Below are 21,284 nucleotides of genomic sequence, written 5' to 3'. Positions count from 1 at the left end.
GGAGCAGGCGACTCTTGACCTCAGGGTGGTGAGCTGCAGCCCCGTGTCGGGTGTAGAGATCACTTGATTACAAATAAGTAAGCACATTTTTAAAAAGAGAAAAGAGGGGCGCCTGGGTGGCGCAGTCGGTTAAGCGTCCGACTTCAGCCAGGTCACGATCTCGCGGTCCGTGGGTTCGAGCCCCGCGTCGGGCTCTGGGCTGATGGCTCAGAGCCTGGAGCCTGTTTCCGATTCTGTGTCTCCCTCTCTCTCTGCCCCTCCCCCGTTCGTGCTCTGTCTCTCTCTGTCCCAAAAATAAATAAACATTGAAAAAAAAAAATTTAAAAAAAAAAAAAAGAGAAAAGAAAATCCATTGATTGTATCCGTGTGAGGGCGTCATTGTGGACCCTCTTCTGTTCCTTCAGTCTGTGTCTGTGTCGGTACCACGCGGTCTGGTTACGGTACCGTCCGCGAAGTCGGGTAGTGTGCTTTTCCAGTCTTCTCGGTATTCCAGGTCCTCCACATTTGCATTTGAGTTTTAGAATCAGTTTGCCATTTTCTTTGGAAAAGTCTGCTGGGTTTTTGTGTGTGGGAATTGAGAAGAGTCTATGTACCGGTTTGAGGAGACCTTCAACTTCTCCAGTCTGGGAACAGGGCGCGTCTCTCCAGTTACGTGCTTCCTTCACTTCTGTCAGCAGCGTTTTGTAATTTTCAGCGCGAAGGGTTTGCACCTTTTACTGTCATTGAGGTGTAAGTGGCATGTAACCAACCAGTTTCAGGTGTACAACGTAACGATTCGGTATCTATATGTGGCGCAGTGACCACTACAGCGAGTCTAGTTAGCATCCCTCACCACACACAGTTCCAGATTGTTTCCTTATGATGGCAGCTCGTAAGCTCTTTTCTCTTAGCAACGTTCAAACGTCCGCTCTTATTATTAGCTAAAAGTCTCCTTGCTGTATGTTACATCTCATGACCTAGAACTCAAATTAGGTTTTGTACTTTTTTTGTCGATCATATCCCTCCATATCTTGTATTTCAATGCTATCGTAAACGGTATTTTTAAAGTTAGATTTCTTATTGTTTGTTGCTAGTACACAGAAATATAGTTGACATTTGTATATTGATTTTTTTCTTCTGTAACCTTGCTAATAAACTCAGTTATTAGATGTAGTCACTTTTTTTGTAGATTCCTTACGATTTTCTACATAGAAGATCATGTCATCTGACAGTACAGGTTTTTTTAAAGTAGTCTCTGCACCCAGTGCGGGGCTTAAACTTACGACCCCGAGATCAAGAGTCACACGCTCCGCCGACTGAGCCAGCCAGGCACCCCTGACGGCAGAGTTTTACTTGTTGCTTTTTTTTCTTTATGCCTTGTACTTTGTTTTCCTGCCATATTACACTGGCTGTGGCCTCCAGTACAGTATCGAATAGGAGTGGTTATACCAGACATGTTTTTGTACGTTTTGGTTTTTATTAAAGATTTTTTCGGGGCGCCTGGGTGGCTCAGTTGGTCGGGCGTCCGACTTCGGCCCAGGTCATGATCTCACGGTTCATGGGTTCGAGCCCTGCATCGGGCTCTGCGCCGACAGCTCAGAGCCTGGAGCCTGCTTTGAATTCTGTGTCTCGCTCTCTCTCTGCCCCTTCCCTACTCACACTCCATCTCTCTCTGTCTCTCAAAAATAAACAAACATTGAAAAAACAATAAAAAAATTTTTTTTTCATACATTTGGATAGAACATCAGTGTTTCTCAAGCTAGGAAGATATTAATCTACTACGATAGTGTTGTCAACTCCAGCTAAAATTTAGAATCACTTGCGGAGCTGATGCCAGGGCACTTGCGTGACTCAGTCCATTAAGCATCCAGTTCTCGATTCCGGCTCAGGTCACGATCCCAGGGCCGTGCGTTGGAGCCCCCACGTCAGGCTGTGCGCCAACAGCGTGGAGCCTACTTGGGATTCTCTTGCTCTCTTCCTCTGCCCTGCCCCCTATGCATGCTCTGTATCAGGATAAATAAACATTGAAAAACAAAAAACAAACCAAAAAACTGCTGATGCCTCTTGGGACACCTAGGTTAAGCGTCTGACCCTTGATCTAAGCTCAGGTCTTGCTCTCAGGGTCGTGAGTTCAAGCCCCAAGCTGGGCTCCATGCCCAGCATGAGGCCTACTTAAAAAAAATCGCAACAAACTACTGGTGCCTTTGGCCTGGGTTGGGTGTAGGGATTATTTTCCGAAGCTCCTCAGGGGGTTGGAAGGTACGGCCAGGGTGGGAGTGCAGGGACACCGTCACCTCTGACCTGAGCACCGAGGCCCCTCCTGTCCGTGGGCTCTGAGCTTCCCTTGTGCCTCCTCCCCCCCCAGTGCCAGCCTCTGCTGTCCTCGGCCCTTCTGTGGAACGCGTGGCTTTGTCACGTGTGTTGTCATCTCTCCCGGTCCCTGTGAAGTGGGCTGTGCGGCTGGTTCCCCTGCTGGGTTCCACCCGGGGTGTCCCCTTCAGGGGTCTCCCTTCTCGAGGAACTCATCCCGCCTGCTCTCCCCCAGGGACCCCGTCGCCCTCGCCCTGAGGGGGGCTGGCCACGGTTTGCGTAGACCACTGCCCGTGTAGCCCCTTGGTCTGCGCTGCCCCCGGCACCCTCCTTTCCCCCAACTCTGCTCTTCTGCAGATTGTCCTGCGTGCTCACTTCCGCCTCTACTTTGGTCACCTCTTCTGCCTTTTCTTAGGCTCTCTTATTCCTTTCCTAGCTTGACAGCTCACTACCCTTCATTCTCAGACACCTCAGCACAGCTCACTGGAGCAGCCTAGACTTTGGCTCGTGTTTACATTATTCTTGTCGCTGCGATATGTTGTGATGTTGGCTTGATGCTCGTTTTGAAACTCACGCGTTCCCGAGTGTTGCAGGATTGTTTCCTTTGTTCCTACTTTTTTGTCTTTTCCTGATTTTATTGTACTGTTGTCGGAAGATAAGCTTCTCTACCTTCACTAGAGTTTGGAAATTGAGTTTTCTTTAAGACTAAAATAGGTCAGGGGGCGCCTGGGTGGCTCAGTCGGTAAAGCATCCGACTTGGGCTCAGGTCATGATCTTGCGGTCCGTGAGTTCTAGCCCCGCGTCGGGCTCTGTGCTGACCGCTCAGAGCCTGGAGCCTGTTTCAGATTCTGTGTCTCCCTCTCTCTCTGACCCTCCCCCGTTCATGCTCTGTCTCTCTCTGTCTCAAGAACAAATAAATGTTAAAAAAAATTTTTTTTAAAAAGACTAAAATAGGTCACGGGTGCTTGGGGGGCTCAGTCAGTTAAGCGTCTGACTTGGGCTCAGGTCGTGATCTCACACTTCGTGGGCCTGCTTGGGGTTCTCTCTCTCCCTCTCTCTCTGCCTCTCCCCCTGCTCGCATTCTCTCTGTCTCTTAAAAATAATAAATAAACGTTTAAAAAAGCTATTAAAAAAAACCAAAATAGGTCAGTTTTGACAAGTGTTTTATTGGTGCTGGATTGAAAATTCAGGCTTGTTCGCGGGGCCCAGGGCCCAGTGTGTGTCTTTCTCACTGGGCTCCCTGAGTGTGTCCATGTACCTGTCCCGCACTGAGGGGCGTGTAACACTGGACACCCTCAGCTACTGGCTCCTCCCTCGGTAACGCGCCATCTCCCCTGCCTGGGACCTCTCCTCCCAGTTGGCCCTTCTCCTTGTCTGTGGGAGAAACCTGGCACGGCCCCAGCAGGTAGTTCTTTCTTGTTCTTTGACCTTTAGATTCACTAAAAACCACAGGCAGGTTCCTGAATTCTTAAATATCCTTAGGGTAGAATGGGATAGAAAGAGACTATCTCAAGTCCTTTGGCAAATAGGACTCGGGCCATTTTGCATTATGCATGCATGATGGGTGCATGCGTGTGTGTATATGTCGTTTTGTGCATATGTGTTCACTTACTTTATTTGTTTTATCAAGGCATCAGTGTTCTTCTGATCCAAGGCCTCATTTACCCACCATGGAAACGGAACAAGAGAAAGTCAGTGTGAGCAAGGCGCCTGGCACAGACTCGGCCTCTTACCGCTGCTCCGCATGCCATGGGGACGAGGCCTGGGGGCCCGGCCATCCCACCCGGGGACGGGCCAAGTCCCGCAGCCTATCGGCCTCGCCCGCCCTGGCGAGCACCAAAGAGTTCAGGTACGAAGGCCCCCCTCCGGCCCCCGTCCTCACCTGCACACTCTGACTTCCTAAAGCCGTGACCGAGGTTCTTTTCAGGAGTGGATGGATGCGGATGGGGCGGTGGATGCTGACTGGTACGTGTGGGCGGCAGGAGGGGTGGGGCTGGGTCCCAAGAGCAGGGGACGGACGCCCACCTGGCGCGGCTCCCCAGATGGCACCAGCACAGCGTGACTGTCCTTTTCTGCCTTAACAGGCAGTGCCCGCGCTAACTCTGGGTGTTTGGGGGTGTGGGCATTGCCCCAAGGCGTCAGCAGGCCCCACACTGTGGCAGGGCTGGTGGAGGGCTGAGCGTGGCCACGGGGTGCCCTCCCCCCGCGAGCCTAACGTGCGTGCCGTCGCACAGAGCGCTTAGGTCACAGCGCTCAGAGCTTTGCGTGGAGCGGCCTGCCGGGCGGCATTGCGATACGCCTGTGGGTGTCGCCCTGGCTTCTGGAACAATAAGTGTGGTGAGTTTCAGGTAGAAGCAAGCAAGGGTCACATCTATCAAATGCCAGGGGAGATTTTGGTAAAAAGCAGGTAGTTCTCTCAGGAGAGGGGGACGAACCCGAAGCACCCTTCTCTTGGATGGCGCACAGTGCTGGTACGGTCTTCTGTGTGGACAGCTGTAACCCACACGTGTGGGAGAGGCGGCCACAGCACCGTGGCCTTGGCCTTGGCCTTGGCCTGAGTTTTCCGTCGGTCTGCGTCCCGGCCACCGCACGCAGCGCAGGGATTTCGTGTTCCCGGCAAGACTGCTTTCGGTTGTTGGTTTTGTGGGGTTCGGTCCACACCCTTTCTCGTTCAGAGACCGCAGACCCTGGCATGGTGACAGAGGTCAAGGGTAGCCTCTGCCTGTGGGTATTGGCGGAGGAAGGAGAGAGGAATGTGCCCAGTCATCCCGGTTCTTGAGCAGCGAACTTAAATTAAACACTCGCTGAGTAAGACCCACCGTGACCTGTGTTTCCCCGAGGTTCTCATAGCCCACTCCATGCGCTGTCACCATGGGGGTGTCCTCCTCACTCCCTCGAGTTTTAATCTAGATTGTTAATCCAGATCATTTTAATCTAGATAATTCAGGGAGGGCCTCTCAGGTCTTGATTCCCAGGTATGGACCCGAGGACTGGTCCTCAGACAGACTCGGTGAGAGAGACTGCTCCAGTTCAGATTTCCAGACCTGTCCCCGGAGGTCGCCTTCCCTTTTTCTGGGGTGGGGCCTGGGCACCTGCGCTGGTTTGGGGTCCTTTTCCTAAGGAGCACTCCTGGTGTGCCCCAAGCATCTCTGATTGCTAAAGCTGCGCAGAGAGTTGTGAGAGGCTCAGAGGCAGCACTGCGCACCCCCAGGGTCCGTCGCATGGACGCCGGGCGAGGGATGGAGTGCACATCTTTCCGAGGGTCTGATATCTGTACCTAGGTCTGCTCACCTGCCGTGTCCCCTCTCCACACAGGAGGACACGCTCTCTGCATGGGCCGTGCCCGGTGACCACGTTTGGACCAAAGGCCTGCGTACTGCAGAACCCCCAGACCATCATGTGAGTGCTGGGGTTGCTCCTTGGGAGGTCGTGCTGTCGCGGGATCGCCGCGCCGTGGGGTGTCCTGACACGGGGAGTGAGAGGTCGACTTGATGAGTCAGCAGGAGCCACAGGGCATCTCCACCGGCTCCAATGGACGAGGGGCCCCACTGCCCTGCAGACAGCGGACGGGGGTCCAGCCAGGCTCTGCTTCTCAGGCACCGCAGGCCGGGTGGGCTTCGACTGTGATCTTTAGGGTTACTGGTTTGTTTTCTATAGTAAAAAGTCTGGGAGGAATCCGGTATATTTCACACGCTACACTGGCTGGGTCAGACATGCTTCTCCTTGAATTATCCTTTTTTTTTTGAGAGAGAGACAGTGCACGTGTGAGTGGGGGAGGGGCAGAGGGAGAGAGAGAATCTTCAGTAGGCTCCACGCCCAACACGGAGCGCGACTCTGAGACCGGAGCCGAAATCGAGTCAGACGCTCAACCAACTGAGCCACCCAGGCACCCCTAATTATTTTTAAAATACAGAGACATCAGTTGGATTTTTCAAAAGCCTGTGTTCGCTTTTGAGAGACACCCCACCGTACGGGTGCGGCTGTTCCTGGCGCTCTGGGTCGGGGCGTGTGGCCAGGACTCCCAGTGCCTCTGCGGTGGCCACGAGGTGCCCAGATGAGACACTGTAAAAACTAAGCAATTGAGGTTATTTGTCTGGACTCTCAGTGAGTCTCCAGCTTCTCCCATCTAGTACTTGGGGGGTTCCAGAGGGGCGAGAGTTTTGTGCGGGGCTCTGTGAGATGGTCTGGGTCTGGTTCATATCTCGTGAAAAACATACACTTACTGATGTTAGTGGTTTCTGTTAAACAGTCAGAATTCCATCCCACCCTGACCCTTGTGCCTTGCACCTTGTGACGAGCTTCCCAGCCTCCCTGCAGTCCAGGCCTCTTGAGGAACCCCCAACGGGACCCCCTCCTTCAGGGCAAGGTGTGGGGATCCCACATTTTACACAGGGGTGAGGCCCGTGGGCCCAGGTGTGCTTCCACGACTGGCTGGTCTGGGGGTCTTTGCTGTCTGTGACACAGCCCCAGCAGTGGGGACCCCAGGTTTCAGGTCACAGCCCTTCTGAACTGGTTCCGGGCGGTCAGCACAGGGGACCAGGACGGCACCGATACTGCCACCTCCAGGCTGCCCAGGGAATTGCTGTGCAAACTGGGACATCTTGTGACCCATGAAACCCACTGATGTGGCGGCCCTGCCTCTTACAGACTCTGGGGGCCAAGCCTGGGCGCTGGAGTGAGGCCTCAGTGTCTCTGCTCCATCCAGGTGCTGTCTGCAGCCAGGCTCAGGACGCAGACCTCTGCCCATCTGCTGCGGCCCCTCTGGTACCCCGCAGCCCACTCCGTGCAGCAGCCCCGTGGGCAGGGGGCCCACCCAGGCGCCCCCAAACCCAGAGCCCCAGCTGCCTGCTGCTGCTCCAGCCCCGCCTCTCCCATTCCCCAGGCCTTCCTGTGTGCTCTGCCCAGCCTGGCCCCATCTTGGCCTTTCACCAGCTGCCTGAGGGCCCCTCCCTGCACTTCCTGGTCTTGGAAGAACTGTTCTCTCTCCTTGTCACTCAGTTCGGCCTAAGTGCCACCACGAGCGGCCTCTCACCGTGCAGCCTTGATTAGCTGTCATTTACTCCAGCTGAGCCACAGTCCCCCCCCCACCCACAGAGGGAGGTGTGTGCAGGCCTTGTGGGCCTCAGGCAGGTCAGATGGGTGGTTCAGTGGGGGACCCCAAGCAGAGGGGCAGATACCCCAGAAGTGCCCCTGGGCTGCAGGTTGGGTTTGAGGAGTGAGCAGCCTTCTCGGCCCTTTCTAGCCTGTGTGCTCAGCACAGTCTGGTGGGACTGCCACTTCTGGGGGACAGGGCTCCTTTTCTCCACCTGTACCTGCCCCTCTCCGGTGTGGAACCTGGCTGGGGCGGGTCTCCGCGTGTCCTAACCTAACATCTTTCCTAATGTGTGAAAACAAGATAGCACAGAGGGCTGGATTACAAAGAAATTTTACTTCCTGTTTTATTGTCTAAAATTTCACCGTGAACGTGTGTGCGTCTTCTCTTATGTTGAAACGTGTGGAATTGCCAACAACTGATTGCCTTTGGCTTACTAGGCAGTGGCTCAGATTGGTCAGGTGTCCTTGACTCCCATCTGACACCCACAGCCTGTGTGCTGGGGAAGGGTCAGCATCCCACCTTGCAGGTGACCCGGCAGGAAGCTGAGTCACGGTTGGCACCCAGGACGCACTGTGGTGGCTTCGGCTGGGCACAGCCGAGTCTGAGGGCCAGAGGGGCCGCGGGCCGTGCCCACCTGAGTCAGCGGTGAGGGGGCTTTGACCTGGGCAGCGGTATTCGAGCCGCCCTTGGCTCGTCCTGAGGCCCGCAGCCAAACGGTGACCATGTTGGGGGAGCGCACCCCCCTCCACCTGACCCGAGGCCCGACAGCTCCTCCCACGGGGCTGAGCCGGTTCCACGGCCCAGCTTGGATTCCTGTGTGGCTGGGACGTGCCACTGCACCCGGGGCGCTGGACAGAGCACGTCCCGACCTCTGAGGGCGGCCGAGCACTACCAGCCAGCTTAGTGGGGAGCAGGGCCCCTCAGGTCCAGCTTTGCCGTTGAAAGTGATCCCAACGACTTTTTGTTTCAGATACATGATTGGCCAAGAGGATTGTGTGAACGGTGAAGAGATTAAATAAGATTTGTTTGATTTTTAACTTGAGGGAGCTTTTTGGCCTTAGTTGTTTTATACAGCCTCTCAGAAGTCACTCTCGGACTGTTGGGCTTTCAGGGCCGAGGTTGCAGAAATTAAGTTGATAGTGCAGATGTGCAGTGGAGAGTTTTGGGGGCCGGTGTGACCGAAATGCTATGCACAAAGCAGCGGCGTCCTGCTCGTGAGCCATGCGTGTGACCTGGGCGGGCGATGAAGCTCATAGAGGATGTTATGAGCGACCCCTCCCCTTGCAGAGACGCCTGGAAAGGGTGAGTGACGGTCCGTCAGTAACCGGATGAGATCTGAAGCCACACCTCTCATACTGCTGGTCTGGGTCGCGGTTTTGGAGGTTATTTGTGGGGCTCTGAAATGTTCAAGGGAAGCCTCTGCCCCTCGAGGCACAACTTGGAGCAGGTGTCTAAGTTGGGGACTTGGTAGGAAAGGGAAGTCTTTCTGCCGACATGCAGTGCGGCTTTGAGGACTTTGCCACCCGGCTGAGGGTCGTGGCCGGCCTGTGGGCGCTCTGCTCCCTGCAGCTCCTTTGCCACGTGAGTCCCAGCCGGTTCCAGGCGGGTGGGGATGGGTGTTCGCCGAGGCTTTACCAGGAGCCGGAGTCCCAGCTGGGGGGGGTCTACCTCCCGTGGGATGCTGTGCCCTCAACGCAGACCCACCACCCATGCACCACGGTGTGCACGGCCTCCCCACGTCCCCTGTACCGGCCGTGACTGAGTCAGAGCTCTGGGAACCCGAGAGGGCAGGGTGCTCGAGAGCCGTGTAAAAAATTAGACCCTGGGGTTCCTGGGGGGGGCTCCGTCGGCTGAGCATCCGACTCTTGATTTCGGCTCAGGTCGTGATCCCAGGGTCGTGGGATCGAGTCCCCTGTTGGGCTCTGCGCTGAGTGTGGAGCCTGCTTCTCTCTCTCTGTCTCTCCCTCACCCCCCTCTTTCTGCCCCTCTCCCCAGCTCATACATTTCTCTCTCCCAAAAGGAAAAAAGAATCAGACCCTATTATTTGGGCAGTTTTCAGTTCACAGAAAACTGAGGTGAGGCTGCAGAGATTCCCATGTGCCCCCACCCCCACCATCACCCTCCCCTCCGAGGAGCCGTCTGTGGCCGCGGACGAAGGACGGGGACATGGCGTGGTCTCCCTGGTCTACAAAGGGTCACTCGCTGCTGTGCTCTGTGATTTGGACAAAGGTGTAATGATATGTGGTCACTACTGGGGTCACACTGAGTAGTTTGCCCTATGATCCTGCCGCCCACCTTTTTAATTTATTTTTGAGAGAGAGAGAGAGAAAGTAGAGAGGGATCAGAGAGACGTGGGGCAGGGGGGAGAGAATCCCAAGCCGGCTCCGCACTGTCAGCATGGAGCCTGACTCGGGGCTCAAACCCATGAAACCGGGAGATCACGACCTGAGCCGAAACCGAGAGTTGGACGCCCAACCGACTGAGCCCCCCAGGGGCCCCTGCCACGCAGTTTTTAACAGTGTGAGTTTTAAGTGTCAAAGTTGAGGGTCACCTGAGTCGTTCATGCCGTGGTGTAGCTACGGGGCCACATCCCTCCCATACAAGTCCGTAGGAAGCCTGTGTCCTGGGGCGGGGCGGGCGGGGGGGAGGTCTTCAGTGGTCCCTGGGGACAGAGTCCCCAGTCGGCTGGTGTGAGTGTTTGTGGGAAGCCTGCTGTCCTCGATGCAGGGAGGGTACGGAGCAAAGAGCAGCTCTGGTTGGGTCTCCTCTCGAGCGTCCGTGGGTGATGTTTGCTCACCCAGAGGAGCCATCAGTCCGTGAGCATCGTTAGAGCAGGCGCACGTGAGGTCCAGGGCTGCACAGGCGAGTCATGGGTGCAGCGGGCAGCAAGGGCCTGGGGGAGGGGGGGGGTGGGCATTGGGACGAGCAGCTAGAAGGAGGGCAGCCTGCGAGCATTCCAGGGGGTCAGGCCCGTACTGGCCACACAGGCCCCCGGCTGAGCGGCGTGAGCAGGCCGCTTCCAGCACTCGGCCTGGGGCCCGAGAAGACCTGTGTCCTCGGACGCAGTGCACCTGTGCAGACGCTCCTCTCCCCTCACAGGCACATCCAGGACCCTGCCAGCCAGCGGTTGACGTGGAACAAGTCCCCAAAGAGTGTTCTTGTCATCAAGAAGATCCGGGACGCCAGCCTGCTGCAGCCCTTCAAGGAGCTCTGTGTGTACCTGATGGAGGCGAGTGAGCCAGGTTGGGGGGTGGCGACCCCAGGACTCCCCTCTGCACCCCCACTTCGTTCACGTTGGCTGGATTCCACTCTGGAGATTGGGGGACACGCTTGCCAAGGCTCCGTGCTCACTGGGGCCGTAGATGGAGGGGGGGAGCTGGCCTCCTGCCCAGGTTCTGGCTCTCTGATCCCAGAGCTGGCCAAGTCAGGAGGCCAGTTTCAGGGAAGTGACTTCCATAGGCGGGTGTCACAGAGCCTCCAGAGAGAGGGAAATCTGGATGAACGGGTCGGAAGCAGTCTCTGGCCAGGACTAAGGCATCATTTTCTCCCTTCATCATAAAATGCTAAGGCCTCCTCCTGAAATCTACTACACTGTTTGTTAACTAACTTGAATTTCAATAAATAACTTTATTTTTATTATTTTTTTATAAAGAGGTATGATTTTAAAAAATTTTTAATGTTTATTCACTTTTGAGAGAGAGCATGAGCAGGGGAGGGGCAGAGAGAGAGGGAGACACAGAATCCGAAGCAGGCTCCAGGCTCTGAGCCGTCAGCACAGCGCCTGATGCGGGGCCTGAACCCACAGACTGTTGAGATCCTGACCTGAGCTGAAGTCAGACGCTTAACCGACTGAGCCACCCAGGCTCCCCTAAATAAACATATTTTAAAAAATAAGATGCTAAGACTTAAAAGGAGGCTTTACGCAAGAGCAGCGTGACCTGAACTGGCTCTTGCTGGCCGAGCTGACGTGCTTGTCTCCCTTCCAGGAGAACAACATGATTGTGTACGTGGAGAAGAAAGTTCTAGAAGACCCTGCCATAGTGAGCGATGACAACTTTGGACCAGTGAAGAAGAAATTCTGCACCTTCAGAGAAGGTGAGTTTGTCCTCGGCTCTGTCACGCAGCTCATTGGCATCATTGCCCTGGACCTGGCGGAAGCTTCTAGTGTTCTGCCCCATCATGGGCAGCAGCGCCCTGTGGGGCCTCAAGGCCTACTGTGACTCCTTGTCTTGTGTTTGTTGTTCTGTTTTCTAGATTATGATGACATTTCCAATCAGATCGATTTCATCATATGCCTGGGAGGGGATGGGACCCTGCTTTATGCCTCCTCCCTCTTCCAGGTGAGGTTTCCAGGTGGTTCCAGTCTCGGTGTTGCGTGAGGAGGTGCTTCCCCAGTGAGGGTTTCCATCCCTTGTACCTGTGGCTTTATACCACGGGGCGAGGAGTTTCGGTGCTCTTACTCTGACACAGACCAGATATATTTATTAGTTGGGTTATTTGGCCAAAGAGCAGGTTTGCAAGTCACGGCAAATGACGCCTCTGCTCCGTCCAGGTCTCCGGCCAGATAGGCCCGGCATCCCCGTCCTCCGTCGGGGGCATGGGGTCGGTGGGAGAGGTGGGCATACAAGCCCGGGCCGGGCAGAGGGAGTGGCCAGAGGAAGGGGGCCTGCTGCGGCTCCTCAGGCGCGTGGCACCCACAAAGCAGAGCTGGCGCCTCGTGGCCAAGGTGACGGGGCCACGGCAGAGGTGGGGGTCTGCCCAGGAGCCCACCTTCCCTCTCCGCAAGGCAGGCCCTGGAGGGCCCCGGCCGGGGTGTGTTAGAAGGTGAGGCACGCGGGCTCCCCTAGGGTCCTGCGTGCTGCCCTCAGCCCCTCCCCCTGCCCTCCGTGGCCAGCAGGCAGGTCGGTCCTGTCACCTTTGTTTCTTGTCGGCTCTGTACACCACTACCCCCCCCCCCGGCCTCCCGGACCGCCTGCTGACCTCCCGTGTGGTCACTCGAGTCGGCACCGACCATGCACTCGTGTGCCTGTCCCCTCCCGGGGACGGTCAGGGGCGGGTCCATCGGTGCCGGGGTCAAGTCGGGTGGCTTCTGAGTGGATCGGCCATCTGACCGACCTGCCTCGTTGGCTCACAGGGCAGCGTGCCTCCGGTCATGGCGTTCCATCTGGGTTCCCTGGGCTTCCTGACCCCCTTCAACTTTGAGAACTTTCAGTCCCAAGTTACTCAGGTGATACAGGGTAAGTGGGAATGTTCTGGAACCCTCAAGCAGTTCTGAATATGGGATTGTCTTCTCACTTGGTGTTTGGGTTTTTCAACGACATACAGAACAACACTTCGTAAGTGTTTCGGGATTCAGAGATTTAAAAATTTTGCATGGTTCAGACATTTCTGCCTAACGTTGAGAAGTTGAGGCCACGCGTGAAGGTACGTGTGTGCTGGTTGGTAGCAGCGAAGTGACTCTCACAGAAGGCACAGACGTGTTGCTCTGGAGCTGGGAGAAGGCGGGCGGCCCCCGGTCAAGCAGGGGTGCCTCTGCCTCCTGTGGGTGCCGCCACCCCATCCCTGCTGGCCCCCAGGCAACGCGGCTGTCATTCTTCGGAGCCGGCTGAAGGTCAGGGTCGTGAAGGAACTCAGAGGGAAGAAGACGGCCGTCCCCAACGGGGTCAGCGAGAACGGAGTGCTGGCCGCGGACCTGGCCGCGGAGGCTGGGAAGCAGGCCATGCAGTACCAGGTGTGTGGGCACGTGCCCTCGCGGACCCCAGGCCTTGCCCTGCCTGTCACGTGGCCTCAGGGAAAAGGCACAAGGTGGGAGGACTCCGGAGTGGGGTGAGGGGTGGGAGGGGCCTGACCTCAGGGCCTCCCAGAGAGTCCGGGAACAGTGCGGGTGCCTGTTGGGCAGACCACCCGGGGCAGCCCTGCCGGCCCCTCCCAGTGTGCGGTGGCCTCGTCCCCCCAGGTCCTGAACGAGGTGGTGATCGACAGAGGCCCCTCCTCATACCTGTCCAATGTGGATGTCTACCTGGATGGGCATCTCATCACCACGGTACAGGGTGACGGTAGGTGGGCGCCCGGGGTCCCGCGGGGTGGGGGTGGGCAGGAGCCCACGGAGAGTGACGCTGCGGCCTGTCCACCAGGGGTGATCGTCTCCACCCCGACGGGCAGCACGGCGTATGCGGCCGCCGCCGGGGCCTCCATGATCCACCCCAACGTGCCGGCCATCATGATCACGCCCATCTGCCCCCACTCGCTGTCATTCCGGCCCATCGTGGTCCCCGCGGGGGTCGAGCTGAAGGTCAGAGTCCACCCTCCACCCTTTCTGGCTTGAGCTCTCGTCTGGGACCTGCGATGCTGACCACCCCCCGTGCCCCCGGCTGAGACCCCAGCACATACTGGGCCGTGGGCCCTTCCTCCCTTGCTGGGTGTGGGAGGGGGCCTCACTCTCATCCTTGTCTGTCCAGTTGGCAGGGGCAGCCCTGAGAGCCGGGCTGTGGGCCCTTAAGGGGCAGAGACAGTCCCTACTGGGTGGGGGCAGGGTGAGGGACGCCGAGCGAGGACTGGGGGCCTTGGGCCTGGCGTGCACATGGCACCCGCTGCTGCTCCCCCGTCTCCGCTGTCTGCCTGCCTGCCTCACGCTCCCTCCTTCGGTCCGCCCTAGGCCGGTGTGCCCCGGCCGAGAGCCCCGGCCGTGAGCCCTGGTGCACAGGGCCATGTCTGCAGGTCACAGAGAGGGCTGGACCCAGACCCCTGGCCAGTGTCCCTAACCCAGGACAGATGGGCAGCGGCTGGGCCTCACCACCGCCGGTCCTGTTTCCCAGGGCTGGTGTCGGCGAGACATAGCTAATCCCTTCAGGGCCTGGGACCGCCTTGGCATAGTGTGGGTGCTGTGGACACCTCCGTGGTTCCTCCCGACCGGTGCTGCCCTCCCGGGGTGGGGGTCGAGGTGCTCAGCGGCACTCACGAGCCCACACCTACCTGTCCCGCTTGACCCCTTCCTTCAGATCATGCTGTCACCGGAAGCCAGGAACACTGCGTGGGTGTCCTTCGATGGACGGAAGAGACAGGAGATCCGCCACGGAGACAGGTGTGTGCGCCGTGGGGCCGGGGCAGGGCGGGCCCGGGAGGTACAGGCCCCGTAGGCAGAGCTCCGTCACCGGGGAAGGGATGCGGACTGGTGCCTGTCGGGCAGCTGGTCGCACGCGCAGCATGTGGCCCCACGTTCTGCTGTACGCGGGCGACAGACCCACGGTCCCTCCCCCCGGCCCGCCCTGGTGCTCGGCTGAGCCCCCGGCCCGTAGCCATCTAGAAGGTGAGACAGGCCCCGGGCTGTGAAGCAAGCAGCGTGAGCAGCACAGAAACGGTTCCCAGCCGCGCTGGGGTGGACATGGCCCTTGGGGAGGGGTCTCGGCCTGGTGCCGGGGGCTCACCTGTTTGTGCCGCGTTGCCCCCCTGCCTCAGCATCAGCATCACTACCTCTTGCTACCCACTTCCCTCCATCTGCGTCCGAGACCCCGTGAGCGACTGGTTTGAGAGCCTGGCGCAGTGTCTGCACTGGAACGTGCGGAAGAAGCAGGCGTACTTCGAGGAGGAGGAGGAGGAGGAGGAAGAAGAGGAGGAGGAGGAGGAGGAGGACGAGGGGGAGGAGGGGGAGGAGGGCTAGGCCTGAGCTCCTGCTGTCCACACCCAGGACCCCAGAGTCCCAAAGCTGTTCTGCTGCCTCCTTCCCCTCGCCCTCCGGGAGCGGGCTGGCCTGAGCACGTGTGCTGTGCGCCCCGCGCGCAGGCGTCACGGGTCACGGCGCTTTGGTCTGTAGCCAGAGGAAGAGCCGGGATCTGCCTTTCGTCGACCAGATCAGCTGTTTTTAACATTTTAAATCTGACTTCTTTTTTGCATTTCTAAACAAGAAAAGTGAGTGACGGCGGGGGACTCTGAAGCAGACACCATGCTTACCCGTGTTGTGGGTCAGAGCCTGGGTCCTGGGGCAGGGACACCCGGCTGGACGTGCTTTTTGTAATTTCTTGTCAGGAAACTTGTGCTTAAATCAGTCTATTGAAATTCAGAGGGGATCAGAACGGATTGATCTGTCTTTCCATGTCGAAAATAAATGTCTCGTAGCCAAAAATCTCACTTTAAGCTACCACGATTTCCCCCTTAAATCTTGCACCTTTTTCGCCGAAAGGACTCGGAGGGGACGCTTCTGCAGAGAGCGGTTTGGTTTGATCGGCTGACGAGCGGAGGGTCCCCTCTCCCTCCTGCGCCTCGTCTGGGCCTCCCCGCCGTGGCCCCCAGCCCGCCTCTCCTCCCTGCTGTGGGGTGACAGGTGCCAGCGCTGTGGCCCCACCGGCCCGGCGGACGCCTGGTAGGGGGTCAGGCCCACACACATTCCTCACGAAGCCGGGACGGCGTCCTCTGCACCCTGGAAGATATTTTAAATCCTGTGTCTACTTTGTAGAGATGATTTTAAACTTTCTGAACTGCTATGTACAGATTTTATTGTACACTCTGAAGATTTAAGAGGGAAGGGGATTTGTACTGTTGGGAAATGGAGCCTTGTTCCGACGTTTGCACGCGTTCTGTGTGACGCCGTGTGCTGGGACCACTGTGTTCCGCATCGTCGCCGTAGAGGTGACGGTCCAGGAGCGAAGGGTGCTTCTCCCTCGGGAAGCCACCGGTCAGCGAGGAAGGCGGTGCTGGGACGTTTTGTGTCCTTTCTGCTCTCGCTTCTCCCTGGGCGTCTTGGGCTTGCGAGGAAACTGCCAGCATTCCAGTGGCCCCTCCGGCCGCGCAGGGCGTGTGCGCAGGGCATGTGCGCGGGGCGTGTGCGCGGGGCTCCGGCCCCTGCTGGTTGTTGCCTGACAGATGTCCTCCAGTCGGGCGTCTGTTTCGGAGTGACTGATTTCTCTTTGGGCTACATCATTAACCTGTTAAGGTGGCAAGAACGGAAGGGACGGGGCTGGGCCTTGCTCTCCTGGAGGGTCACAGGCCTCATTCTGGAGCTGCTAGAAAGGCTCCAGGGCCCCGGGTACCACCACCCTCGGCCGGGGGTCTCCGCATGGCGGGCTGTGCAGCCTGGGCGCCCGCGTCTGCCGCGTCCGTGGTTCAGCGTCTGTGGAGCTCGGCAGTCGGCGTGGGGCTCGAAAGGGAGGTGGGCCCTCACCGCCACCTGCCCACGGGCACGGGGCACCGCCAGAGGCCCGCCGCCCGGCCTCCCTGGGGCAGAGAGGGGGCCGAACCAAAACTTGGCTTTAGGTCCAAAAGAGAGTGGCGTTCGGAATTCAGGTCATTCATTTAGACAAAAAAAAAAAAAAAAAAAAAGCAAGTCTGAAAGGAGCATGATTTGGAGTGATTTAGAAAACTTGGGATTTTTTGAAGTAAATTCTTAATGTTTCATATTGTTAATATCTTGAAAATTTGTTAAATGTTGTCGAAAGCCTTATTACTATTTTCAGATTCTTTCAATAAACAGACTTGTTTAAAAAGTTGGATTGAGTTACAACTGGTATTTGGTTCTTTGTAACCAGTGCACAGACACTAGGCGGGTAGCCCCAGCCCAGGGCTTCTGGAGCCCGCCGACCCCGAGAACCCTGTGGCAAGCATGGGAGGGGCAGGGTCCCACCCAGGCAGCCTCCACCTCCACCTTGAATCCCACCCCACATGGCCCCCAACGGGCCTGGAGCTCGGAGGGCGGTCCAAGCCCTGGGGGGCGGAGCCTACAGCAAGGACTGGCTCCTGGGGAAATCAGAGTGCTGGACCCAGGAGCCCCAGAAGCTGTGACGTCGTCTGGGCCTGTTGGGGTCCGTCAGGCTGGGCCAGGCCCTGGGGCATGCTCACCTCCCTCCTCCCCTGTCCTCTTGACCGGTTCCATTCGGTCTTGACCAGGCTTTGGGGCGGGGGGGAGGGGGGGTAGGAGGCGGCAAAACTTCGCCAGGAGCCAAAGTGCCTGCAGGTGCGCACGAGGACGCGGACAGACCGCGTGCTGGGCCCCCCGGCCACCTGCAGAGGCCAGAGGCCCGGAGTGGGCAGCTGAACTCTCCTTCCTCCCAGGCCAGCCCTGGAGCATCGGCCTCCTGGGCTCTGTGTGGTCTTGGCCTGGCCTGGCCTGAGCGGTGACCGCCTGCTGCTCTCCTGGCACATGCGTGGGGGCGCATCACCTTACTGCTCGGGTGTCCGCTGCCCCTGGGTTGGCCTCTGCCTGGAAACGGGCACCTGCAGTCAAGTTTGCACAGGTGTCACGGGCAGCAGGGCGGGACAGCTGCTGGAACTCAACCCCGGCATCCGGGGCTTTCCGAGGCCCAGGCTCTCGGGATTCGAGCCAGCAGTGTGTGTGGAGCCCAGGCGGGGCCTTGTCTCCTCGGCTGGCAGAGGGCCCACTTGGGTAAGGGCCAGAACCAGCTGGCCGGAAGGGCTGGCTCACTGGTGGGCACCGGTTCTGCCCACGAGGCCGCACGTTTCAATAACGGCTGTTGACCTGTGAGCTTTGGGCCTTCCTGCTTTGGGGAGAGGGGGGTGGGGGGCACAGAGTCCACAGGCCAGGTACCCCAGGACACCTCCTGACCGGGCTGTGGGCCACTTCTGTAGGCTCAGGTCTCAAGCCGCCCCAAGCGTCCGGTCTTCGGGGCTGTAGCCTTGGACACCTGCCCTTTGCTGGCTGCTTCGGAGGAGCACGAGGTCAGACCCTGCCCCGGCCTCTGCTGAGTGCCCCCCCGCCCCCGGCTGGCCTCCTCTCCCTCCCAGGCCAGGCCACAGGCCACGTCACAGCAGTGCTGTCCCAAAGAGCAGCGGTTCCCCCACCCAAGAGCCACCGGGTCCCAGGAACCGGCTAGTCCGCCTGGGGGTGATGGGGACCCAGTCGGGGGGACCAGCTGGAGGAGCACAGAGGATGGGTGGGGGGTGACAGGGAAGTGAGAGGAGGCGGGAAACGCACAGTCACCACATGGAGGAGAGCAGCCACTTCTGGCACATTCTGCTTCAGGAAGATCCAGGCCAGAGCTTGGGTGGTTTTCAGAATCATGGAAACTGAGGATTTGGTGGGAAGAGTGGAGGTGGGTTGAGGACGGGGCGGGGGGTGGGGGGAAAGAGAGGGACGCTGCGCAGGCTCTTTGGCGAACGTGCCTCCCGTGGAGGCCTCCTGTCAAGGCTGGCTTCCCTCTCCAGGAGCGTGGAAGACGAAGGCCGGTTTGACCTCAGCCCATGGCTCCCTGCGAGCACAGCGAGGCCAAGTGTGGCCGGGCCCTGCTCACCAGCACTTCTCCCCAGACACTGGCCTGACGGAGCAAGGGAGCTGCTCCCTAACCCTGTGGTCTTGCTTCCATGACCTTTAACCCCACGGATCCCAGAGGCTGAACCCCAGGGACAGAGGCTGCAGGTGCCCCCACCAGGACGAGGCCAAGGTAGGGGATGAGGCGGAGTGAGCCCTGGACAAGGGTCACACCGTGAAGCGTGGGGAAGGGCCAAGGGCTCCCAAGGAGGGCTCACATCCCTGGTTTGGGGACAGGTGGTTTTTCCCAACCAGCTGCTGGTCAGTGCTTCCTGGCAACCTCGGCAGGGGACCTGGCGGCACAGGACAGGGGTCCCCAGCCCTTTTCCCCCCCGGTGAACATGACCCAGGCCCTATCCTGTGGGCTTTTCGGGATCCTGGGTCCCTGCCTGCACTTCTCTGCTGTCATCACCGTCGCCTGGGAATAGGGCTCCTCTGGGCCTACAGGCGGGGCCATCAGACCGGAGCCTAGACCCAGATGAAGCCTGGTGAGAGCAGGGAGGGCTGGGAAGCCAGGAGGTGCACACAGAGAAGCCCAGCCACCTGGGAAGGACCCAGGAAAGTGGTGCAGCAGGGCTTGCTGTGGACGCGTGCCTTCCCGCTTTCTAGAAAATCACCCTGTATCTATTTATAACTTTTTTTTTTATGTTTACTTACTTTTGAGAGACAGAAAGACTGCAGGGGAGGGGCAGGGAGAGAGGAGAGAGGCAGACACAGAATCTGAAGCAGGGTCCAGGCTCCGAACTGTCAGTACAGAGACCGACGCGGGGCTCGAACCCATGAACCGCAAGATCATGACGTGGGCCTAAGTCGGACACTTAACTGACTGAGCCACCCAGGTGCCCCCCAAAATAATTCTAAAATGAGTATATTTTCTCCCTCAGACTAGTGAACAGCGCCCGCAGGCCGGGCTTTTCCTGGGCAAGTCTGCAGGGCGGGCCGAGTGGGGCTGGGAGCGGCCAGGGCTGGCCAGGGCTGGCCAGGGGCCTGGCCCAGAGGTGACAGATACACAAAGAAAGCAGAAGTGAAATTCCTGCTCACTTACGTGCCTACCTCAGAACATACCATGGCGCTGTCTTCGTCATCCCACCCTTCTGAACGAAGTTCACAGAGTAGGTTTTCCTTTGCACAAAACCCTGAGATGCTTGATGACTGCCCAGGGGTCCTGGGGTTTAGGGGTCAGTGAGTCATTTGTAGCCAAATAACTTCAAAAGCAAATTTATAAAAACTCCAAATTGTTACAGCAAAATCTGTCTTAGGTTTCATCTGGGGCAACGGTTTTGAAATGATGTCATGTGACTCTGGGGACCTTCCCCTCCCTCCTGGGCTTCCAGTCGGCCACTGAGCAGTGCCGTCCAGGCCTCCAGCCACCGCCTGAGGAGGCCTTGCTGCATGGACACACCCCAGAGTTGCTATCCTGTCCCTTTCTCTTTGTCCCGTCAACAGTTTGTCTCTAAATAGCCAAAGGAAACACTGCTGCCTATTAAGGTCGCATGAGCAATTTTACCACCGGGCCATGTCATCGGGTCATTCACGACAGACATCACAACAACTTCTTCCTTTAACTGGATTCCAGGAAGCAGGATTTCGGGAGAAAGACTACAGACCGGCCAGGATTCTCCATACTCTGCTCAGTTTCAAATAAGGCCATTTAAATAATGCCTCTGCTGATTTGCAGCGTAGATCCCAATGCAGACGTGAATCAGGACACAGTCTTCACAAGGGAGGGGCCTGACCAACAAAAGGACTGAAGTTGGGGCTCCCCTGAAACCTGCCTACGAAGCTCTAGCTGGGGCATCAGGTGCTCCGCCCAAGCCCTGCCTCCCTCCACAACGCTGGTGCGGGGGGGGGGGGGGGGGGTCTTCTGACTCTAGAACCCCTTTCTGACAACTCTCTCCTCCTTCAGGATTTGCAAGATGTTTAAAGGGTAATTTTCTAGGGGTGCCTGGGTGGTTCACTCAGTTAAGTGTCTGACTTCGGTTCAGGTCATGATCTCATGCTTCGTGAGTTGGAGCCCTGTGACGGGCTGTGTGCTGACAGCTCAGAGCCTGGATGGAGCCTGCTTCAGATTCTGTGTCTCCCCCCCCCCCCCCCACCTCTCTCTCTCTCTGCCCTTCCCCTGCTCGCGCTCTGTCTCTCAAAAATAAATATTAAAAAAAATAAAAATAAATTCTTTTTTAAATTAATTAATTTATTTAGAGAGAGAGCATGAGCAGGGGAGGGGCAGAGAGGGGTGGGGGAGAGAATCCCAAGCAGGCTCCATCCTGTCAGCGTGGAGCCCAATGTGGGGCTTGAACTCACGAACGATGAGATCACGACCTGAGCGAAGTCATGAGCCGGATGCTTAAGTGACTGAGCCACCCAGACGCTAATTTTAAAGCATGATAAAGAAAAGTAAGTCGGAGAGAGCTCCGGGGTGGTTCAGTTGGTTAAACATCTGATTCTTGGTTTCAGCTCAGATCACGAGCCCACGTTGGGATCCTGCTTGGGATTCTCTTTCTCTCTCTCTCCCCCTCCCTCGCTGTGCTCGCTCTATAAATACATACATACAGAAAAGCTATGAAACCTAACATCAGGAAGGAGAGCCCGTTGGCCATAACCTCGCTCCTGAAAATTATGTAAATTATGTGGGCAGGTACAGGTGCA

General features: G+C 57.7%; 1 protein-coding gene across 3 annotated transcripts in view; it reads left to right on the top strand.

Annotated features, from left to right (window-relative positions):
* NADK (NAD kinase) overlaps positions 1 to 15,508 on the top strand; it is a 30,873-nt gene extending 15,365 nt beyond the window's left edge. For 2 of the 3 annotated variants that reach the window (XM_043573550.1, XM_043573551.1), the window contains 11 exons: positions 3,920 to 4,138; positions 5,605 to 5,688; positions 10,484 to 10,613; positions 11,371 to 11,479; positions 11,639 to 11,724; positions 12,519 to 12,621; positions 12,961 to 13,115; positions 13,341 to 13,440; positions 13,519 to 13,676; positions 14,383 to 14,465; positions 14,840 to 15,508. In XM_043573550.1, the coding sequence (XP_043429485.1) occupies positions 3,960 to 4,138; positions 5,605 to 5,688; positions 10,484 to 10,613; positions 11,371 to 11,479; positions 11,639 to 11,724; positions 12,519 to 12,621; positions 12,961 to 13,115; positions 13,341 to 13,440; positions 13,519 to 13,676; positions 14,383 to 14,465; positions 14,840 to 15,041 (1,389 nt within the window). In that variant the 5' untranslated portion in view covers positions 3,920 to 3,959 and the 3' untranslated portion in view covers positions 15,042 to 15,508. The remainder of the gene's footprint in view (positions 1 to 3,919; positions 4,139 to 5,604; positions 5,689 to 10,483; positions 10,614 to 11,370; positions 11,480 to 11,638; positions 11,725 to 12,518; positions 12,622 to 12,960; positions 13,116 to 13,340; positions 13,441 to 13,518; positions 13,677 to 14,382; positions 14,466 to 14,839) is intronic. The other variant, XM_043573552.1, reaches the window with a different exon arrangement.
* The last annotated feature ends 5,776 nt before the right edge of the window (positions 15,509 to 21,284 follow it).

This window comes from Prionailurus bengalensis, chromosome C1, assembly GCF_016509475.1.
Source record: "Prionailurus bengalensis isolate Pbe53 chromosome C1, Fcat_Pben_1.1_paternal_pri, whole genome shotgun sequence".
Classification (NCBI taxonomy): Eukaryota; Metazoa; Chordata; class Mammalia; order Carnivora; family Felidae; genus Prionailurus; species Prionailurus bengalensis.
The sequence above is the reverse complement of the archived record's forward strand: the minus strand, read 5'-3'. Positions and strand labels throughout refer to the sequence as shown.